This window comes from Nematolebias whitei, chromosome 19 (assembly GCF_014905685.2).
Source record: "Nematolebias whitei isolate Nwh7 chromosome 19, NemWhi1, whole genome shotgun sequence".
In the NCBI taxonomy this organism is placed as follows: Eukaryota; Metazoa; Chordata; class Actinopteri; order Cyprinodontiformes; family Rivulidae; genus Nematolebias; species Nematolebias whitei.
Window position 1 is genome coordinate 29584230 of NC_056516.1, and position 8680 is coordinate 29592909.

At 40.2% G+C, this 8680-nt stretch overlaps 1 protein-coding gene across 1 annotated transcript in view; it reads left to right on the plus strand.

Moving 5' to 3' along the window:
* Positions 1-7364, plus strand: part of efna3a (ephrin-A3a) — a 92842-nt gene extending 85478 nt beyond the window's left edge. Inside the window, exon 5 of the mRNA XM_037692898.1 lies at positions 7246-7364. Coding sequence (XP_037548826.1) covers positions 7246-7364 — 119 coding nt within the window. The remainder of the gene's footprint in view (positions 1-7245) is intronic.
* The last annotated feature ends 1316 nt before the right edge of the window (positions 7365-8680 follow it).

Below are 8680 nucleotides of genomic sequence, written 5' to 3' on the forward strand. Positions count from 1 at the left end.
ATATATGATCCAGTCCTCAGGCTATGGTTAGTGTCTGAAAGAATGGGATCACAAATACAGGAGACTGAAAAGAATTTCTTCTGCAGAGCACCTGGACTCATCATTAGGAATAAAATGATGTCCTCAACTGTTTGAAAGGAGCGAGGAGTAAATGTGCTGCTCCTCTGCATTGAAAGGAGCCAGCTGGTTGGAGCCTTCTGGACATGTTCAGAAGGAGGTGTTTGGGACATGGGCAGAAACCTCAGAGCAGACCTAGAAGTTGTTGTAAAAATAATACATCTCAAGCTGGCCTGAGGTCTCAGTCCGTCTGGATGAACTGGAAAAGAAAAGAGAGGAAGAGCCTTTGGACTTAAGCTGTTGCCTTTTTAACACAGTCTCAGATAAGTAGCAGAAAACACAATTATTTTACAAAAAAATAAAATCTAAAATAACAACAAAAAAAAAAGTCAACATTTCAAACGTTAAACATGGAAAATTAAATTTAATATCAGCAATGTGAAGTTGAAGCAGTTCACTCCTACAATAGCTAACAGCTCAGAAACATCAGAACTTTAACAGCCCAAAGCCCAAAATCACTTACTATGGACTGCAGTGAGGTTTAAAGTGTTCTGTGGTTCAAATCATAATCTGAAATGTTTTATATGAACTTTGCCATTTGCAAGCTAAAGAACAGAAGGACCATTTAGCTTCCTATGACCTCTTACTCCACCATAGTTTATACATTTAACAGTCACAGTTAGTTTTTTGTAGCAAAACAACCTCAAACCACATTCTGCACATATTACATCATGCCAGTGGTAATTGTGTCTGCCTGATTTTTTATTTTTTTTTTAATTGTTTGAATCAAATGAAAATGTTAAATATTAACATTGCACTGTACAGGCCATAGATTTCACCACTTTTCAAGTATTACTTTGCAACATAGTCCTGATTTTATATCATAGTGCTATTGGTAATGATAACGTAATTATAACAATAAACGATGTGATTGGACTGAGCCAAATCTCTGAAACAGGATTAGCCTCAATTCTGATCGTATTACAATGATCATTTGTCAGTGTCATTATGAGATTAATTGCTTCCTCCATCAGCTGCATTAATGCAGTCATGATCCTGCACCATCCTCTCACCTCACGTTGTCTTATAGCAGAATGATACTAATGAGTTACTCACAGTGAGGCATGCAGAGTACTTTAATTGTGGACACACACTCAAAATAATTTCATCATTACTGGATTGAGCTCAATGCGATGCGCAGCTACATAAAACCTCCCTCCTTCATCTGTGCAAAACCCACAAGGTCAGTGGAGGTCTTGTAAGAAATGAAAGGTCTGTGTTTACCCAAGAAGCCAGCATGTCAGCGAGTGAGTCAATTGTGCAGCTGAATGGTTACATAAACCCTCTATTTTCTTTTGTCTTTTTCCATCCCCATCTCAAACAAAAGCCTCTTGCCGGGAATCATTTAGCATGCTTGTTTCTTGGAGCTGTAGACAGCCTGTGACAAGAGCTGGGAGAGTGTGACCTGCCCAAGATGGAAACTGAGACCAGCTGGGACAAAAAAAAAAAAAAGATCTCCAGCCGTAATCATCACAGCTAGAGTGAAAAAGCAGAACATAAAAATAATGTGTGAGCAGCAGAGAGAGGAAATGGAAGCAACAGGAAAGAGAGAGATGAAGAAGAAAAGACAGGAGGATAAAACTAGCGGGGGGGGCGGGGGGCAGAGTGAAAGAACAGCTCAGTGGTGGGCGAATTGCTCAGCAGTAACTCAAGCTCCGGCTTACGTAGAATTAAATATTTTTAAAAAGCACACACACAGGCAGGAAATCATAAAAACTCATAGCCTCTAGCAGAGTGATGCATTTTGCTGAATCCATTTGGAGGAGTAATAAGATTTACTCGCATGCATGGACGCACACAAGCTTTAGAAGAACTCCCGATGGCTCCCCTGACCGCTGGACACCCACTCTCTGACTCAGCCTCAGGCCCAGACCAGACCAGCCCACAAACTGGCTGAGCGTCAACACTTCCTGCATCTCTTCTCATTACATACGTTTACACTTCTGCCTTCCACATTTTTATTAGTAGCCACGCTTCTGGGTCCCAGTTTCCTTATTTAACAGTTTTAAAAGGAACATTGTTCTGTTACAACTTGTGTTCGACTAGTACATTCACACTGATGGTATTTTACTTAAAGCAATAGTTCAACTCTTTTGAAGTGGGATTAGGCAGTCCACTGTGTGTTTCCACTCAGACCAGCCAATAACTCATCATTTCGGTCATAACTAATCTTATTTTCTCTAAACTGACTTATTCAAACAATTAGAAAATATTTTTTGTAACCTCTCTCTCAAAAACTCACCTTAAATTATTTGAATTATCATTTTATTGCGCCTGTCAAGGTTACTGCATGTTGGAGTAGCTCTCTTAAATTCATTCTGAGATTTTGTTTTTGAAAACTTTACTCATTTTTTCTGGCTGTAAATCACTTTTTTGGGATGTTTATTTCCTCTGGTGTCAGAGGCTGTGCAGCTGGAAGGATTTTTACTGAAATCTTTTTACTTTCGGACATTTGTTATGATCCATAACCATAACAACAAGGTGGCTTTCTACAACGGGAAGCTGCGAATTAATATCTCAAAAGTTCAAATAGTACCTCAACTACAGCTCCCAAATCCTAAATGAGTTAAAAAGGAGGTGCCATGGATGCATTCCCCTCTACCTGGAGGCAGTGCTCAAGAGCCTGACCGCCGAGATCTTGAAGGTGGCGGGAAATGTGGCTCATGACAGCGGGAGGACCGAGATCATCCCCAGGCACCTGCAGTTTTGTCTGCGGCGACGAGGAGGCTGCTGAGAGGAATGACCATCACTCGGGGAGGAGATCTTCCTGGCATTCAGGTGGTCCTGCTACCCAAGAGGACTGAGAGGTCTGCTGGGTCTTGGTGGACGGATTGGCATCTGCAACCAGTTTTTTTTGGATCCGCTACAGACTGCTACAAGAGATCCTTCCTGCCCTCAGCCATTAGCATCTATAACAACTCTGATACCAGGATGAGCTACAACAATTAATTTCCCTTTTGAATGAATAAAGTTTTATTTTTTTATTTTTTTTTAAACGAGACAAAACTGCAAGAAATTTCAAGATTTAAAAAAAGGCCCAGTTGTTTTGTGAATTACTGAACTACTACCACACCAAATGTTAGCTCGTTATCTGTAAAGTTAATTTATGTGAAGCCATTTATTGTGTAAATTAAGGCTGATTAGTGGTGGCAGCCATCTTTAAGTGGGTTAACTCCAAAAGTAATGGTTTACACATTTTATTGTTATAAAAGTCAAACTCCAAATAACAAAAGTTCCACATCAACTTTTGTCTTTTGTTTAGGTAAACACCCATTCTGTTCTTTATGGTCAGAACCAGCATGTATTATTTGCTATTTTCTTAGTTAAATAAAGGAAGACAAGCTACAAAGAACATGTCTCCAGAAAATTTAGGAGAAAAGCCTTAAATTGAAAAGAGCATCTTTGTTCTTTATTGTGACCTTTGACCTTTTACAGCAAAAAAAGGGGGGGAAACGACATATGAAAGGAAAAGAAGATTACAGAAATATTAACCTTAATATGAAATTAAAAAAATCACAGTCAGACCACATTACTTGGGAAAGAAGCTCAAGAGGATAATAAAAATCCTTCCCAGGCCGTCCACTTTAAGCATTCATCCTACTTGTGAAAAAGATGCTGATACTCGTGAGCGCAGTGCTCTCATCACTTTCAATAAACACTGCATGTTAACAGTCTGTTGATTGTCTAATTACTTATTTTTGCACCATTAAAAGCATTTCTACATATCTACAATTAACATTGGCAAATCCTCTACATAAAACAAACAGAAATAGTTTATGAAATTATTAGATTTGCTATTTTACTTTCTAAGCCCTCCTAAGTTTTTTGTGCTTGTAGCGGTTTTGATCATGAACTATGAACGGAGGACATGGGTTATGAAAAAAACCCCACCATTAATTCCACTTTTTACCACTTTAATTTATCATTTAGTTGTTGTTGGCTTTTTTTTTTTTTCAAAAGTAAAAACTTTTGCACACCTGGTGCGTTCTTTCCTTTGCTGCAAACCTGTAGTGGCTGCAGACATGAGGCTGCTGCTCATCAAGATTAAACATGTGAGATTACCGTAAATTTGTCTAAATGTGTGTTTTGCATCCGTTTGTGTTTTGTTTTGTGTGCAGATTTCTGAGAATCTGTTAGAAAATGTTGTGCACCGAGCAAGAAAAAAAACTTGTATGGTAATGTACGCAAGCTGTGAACTCAGTGAACTCAGAGACCAGAAGAGCTGAAGCGTCTCCGTCTCATTTGTGGCAAGCTAACAATAGAGCAGGATAAATCTACAAAACTCATAGCCTCATTTTAGCCTTTGTTGGGCGGAGGGAGAGCTTTCTGATAATAAAAGTCAGTCGTGCTGATTTCTGTCAAGATAACTTGAAATGTCACATCGATGTCAACATATAATCAGACATGCAAATGAAACTCTTGTTTCAAATTTCCACTCAGCCCGTCTTCATGATCCAGTTAAATCACTGAATCTGCTTCAAGTGGGACTAAATGTGGTGCCTTCCAGTACTTAAAAGAAACAATAACCACAACACTTCCTAAATTATGTCATGATGTTTATCGCTCACTGTACTTCTCCTATCACTGTGTTGGCAGCTGACGTGAGGATTTGTCAGACCAGACAACCTTTCTCACTTATCGACAGTCTGGAGCTGATGTTTCTTATCTGGCTGTAAATGCTTCGGGTGGTTTGCTGCAGACACGGGAGCTGCCCTGCGTGTCTTCTGTTGTGCTTCATATATACAAGAATATACAGGAAATTGATTGCTAAATCCAAAATGTGTGCTGTGGTATTCAATGCCATGCTGTAGACCTTTTGATACTTTGTTACAGCCTGAGGCGTGTAGCAACCCTTACTTCCCACGCATTTGTTCTCCAAGAGAAGCTTTCTTTAAAATGGAACACGAGATGCTTGTTTGTGCAGCTTGGAGAACTTCTACCTGCAAACAAGTCTGGAAGAATTAGTTCATTACATTAAAAGCAGATAGTGAGTTGAGCGTCCGGGCGTCTTGTCTCTTTCTGGTGAATGCGCAGCTTCATGTAGTTCTAAATGTTTGAGATGTTCCTGTTGTGTCTGCAGTGTGACTGCAAATCAGATGCACTGTGGTTCTAAAGAACAAGTGTGACGTGGACGTCAGTCGACCAGAACAGCAGAACCATTTGCTCCCTGAGCGAAATTCTACACATTCATGAAATAGTTTGTGAGTTTATCGTTCTCTCTGTTATCACCTCGCTTGTTTGTGTTTCTGCAGACAGTTTGTGCTTCCGTTGTCTAAAAACCCTTCCCAGACAGTTTTTTTCTTATTGCAAACAACTTTATTTCAAAAGTAAAATATATAAAGTTTGATTTACAAGCATCTATTTTAACAGGTTGTTAAACATCTACATTTACCTACACATGCAGACACTTGATTCAATAACTATTTTGGAGAGCACTGCACAACAAGAAGTAGCCTGACCAACAGTTCCCCTTGTGTGAACAGAGCATGCTAATAGTGCTAAGCTAGCGGCGCTTAATACAGACGCTCTAGCTAAGATTCTACAGACATAGCACGCTGCATCTCTCATGCATCCTAACCCCACCCACCCATCCACCCCGGTAAACAGTTGCCAGCACTAAAGTAGCGCTAAGCTATTGCACAAAGAAGTGTCTCCCACTCCATCCCTTGCCCCGTGAACAAACACCCCCACCCCCAAAAGAGATGAGCGCACTGCCAAGGGAAGTGACCTTGGGGAAACACTGCATGCAATGTAGCGATTTCCTTAAATGTTTGTCTTCATTTGTATGATAAATTTTTTTTATCTGTCTTCATGACATTACAGTGAATACCTTTAAGCATTGTAACGATTGCATTGCAGCCATACCCTAGATACAAGGACTGAGGAGAACAGATACCAAGACACAAAATGTATTTACAGTGTTTATTTACTAGGTGATAAATCATTCAATGAGCCAGGGAAGGAGCTGGAACCAGTAGATATAGGAGTCAGTAGTGGGGAGAGCTGACCCAAATGGCGCAGGGGAAGGTGTTCATCTGAACAATGACAGGAGACAAGCAAGTGGTAGGAAGGAGTGGAGGTAGCTGAGGAGGCACAGGAAAAACGAATCCAGGGGACAGGAGGACATTAAGTCATTCAACCTTTATTTATACAAGCTAGCCTCATTGAGGCAAGAGGACTCATTTACAAGAGGGGCCTGTTCCAGACAGAACATATAAAGTACAGACAATAATAACCGTAAACAATGACAACAATAAACTACAGTAAAAATGCATTTAAAAGAAGAGTAGTGTATAAAACAATAAATCAGGGCGAAATACTAAAAACAAGAACATATTTGCTTCAATTTTTCTGTTATTATCAAATGTTTGAAACCCCTTAAAGAAATTAAGGTGGACATCATGGATTATTTACATTGGCAGGTAATGCTGCAGCGTGGACTGGATGTCCTCTGCAGCCCTTTATGCTCCTCTTGCTCATCAAACCGATGATCCTCAGGTGCTGCTCATGTGGCTGCAGAGCAGAACTCTCACAAGCATTAAGCCCTTGAAGACCATTTTAAGTCTGACACTTTATATTTTATGTTGTTTTTTTTTTTGTTGTTGTTGTTGTTGTTTTTGACAAGATGCTGTTGGTTCATTGAGGGACACAGAAATGTACTAACGAGATTTATTTGGTTCCTTTTGCTCTATTTTAGAATATTGTTGCCATAATATGAATTTGGTGGAGAATGAGCATAACGATTCTGTAATCCACTTCTAGTGAATATTATTCAATGTGTTCGAGCTCTTTCTTCGTCTTTCCCTTAAAGCTAAGCTTCTGTTTTGTCAAATCAGTTGTGAGGACACAGTAATTTGGTTTGATTGAAATCCCTTCAGGACAAAAAACATCATTAGTGCAGAAATAAATAAATTTAAAAAACAGATTAGAAACAACTGTGTTTTTAATTCTCTCTCCCGCAGGGGGAAGACCATATGTAACTGATGATAATTAGAGGGTTGTTGATAAATGCGAAAAGTCTCTTTTCTGCATATTTAAAGCACAATTTGCATGCATCACACACTGATTGATAAAGTATTAATGTAGTAATGGTTTGTTTTCTGCGTGCCTTTTCTTTGTTCCATACAGATGAGTTTAACCCCGAGGTTCCCAAGCTGGAGAAAAGCGTCAGTGGCAGCAGCCCATCACGCGACCGCCTTCTTCTCACTGTGGCCATGCTGCTCGTATCTGCCGTCCTTTTGTCCTAGCGACCGTCACGGAGCGGTGACCGCCTCGTCCAAAAGGGCTTCGCGTCCACCAAGTGTTCGATGAGGTGAAATACAACTCGGCGACGAAGACAAAAAAGATTAACGAGCAAACTTACAAAAACAAAAAGAGGCCTTTTTGCTGTCATCGACACCTGCGTGTGCTGATTGCTGCTAGACATCATCAAGTAGCACAACGCGTCGTGCAGGTGTGACGGCCACACGGAGATCACAACCAACACTCACAATCAGACCTTGGTGCTGCTCTCCCGACTGACATGAAACCCTAAACACTCTTTTTGTAGCATGGATAGAAGAAACAAAACACGGTCAGCGGATGAAAGCAGCACAAGCTTTGAAGAAGATGGCGGCTCTGAACTCTGCAGTGGATTCTTATTTTTTAAGGATCCCAGCGTGGTGACGCATTAAACCCAACTTTGATGTAAAAGTAAGATGGACTCTGGAACTGTACCGGGGCATTTACATAATGAGTGAATAATAAAGAACTGCTGCCATTGTCTGGGACACTGTAGAATGTTTTCACACTGGTGTGTGGTAGCTGCTGGTAATAAAAGCCCCCCCAAAAAAGGGTAAGAATTTGTATCTGTGGGCCTTTTACTAATCCATTTTCTCCAGACATCAAAAATACCCCTGGCTTTGTGACGGCTGCTTTCTTCAGAGGGTAGTGAGTGCCCTATCAGAACTAATCCTTTGTCTGCATTTCCTGCCTTCACACTGTAACAACCCTAGAAAAATACAGACCTGGACTAGTAATCTGACGGCACTTAGACGCAGTAGACGTGTGTTTTGTTCCGGTGCATTTACCTTCGTAGATTTTTCCAGATGTCAAGCTTTAAAAAAACGAGAGAAATGGAAAAAAAAAAAAAAAAAACTGCTTGCAGCAATCAGTAGTCATTCAAAAACGCCTCTAATTTCTTCAAAACCCTCCATCAGCAGCAAGTCTGCCCCCTCACCTTACAATGTTCTTAAAAAAAAAAAAACAACTGGCAACCGTGTCTGCTCCTTTTTCCCACTCCACAGGTGCGCAGCCAATCAGGGCTGACGGCCATCGCTACAGTCGCCAAAGCGCGGCAGGTGCCTGAGAAGAAATTGTACTTTGCGTCTCGAAGTAACGCTGCCGCCATTTTGTTAAAAACTCCAACGTACAAGAGAACAAAAAAACAGCAAACACGTGTGAATGTGAAGATAAGAACACTTTTTTTATATCGTAATCTGACACATTGTAGGCAAGTGTTACCTAAACTACAACGTTGTGCTTTAAAATTTCATTTTAAATGTTTTTATTTAAACAGTAAAGT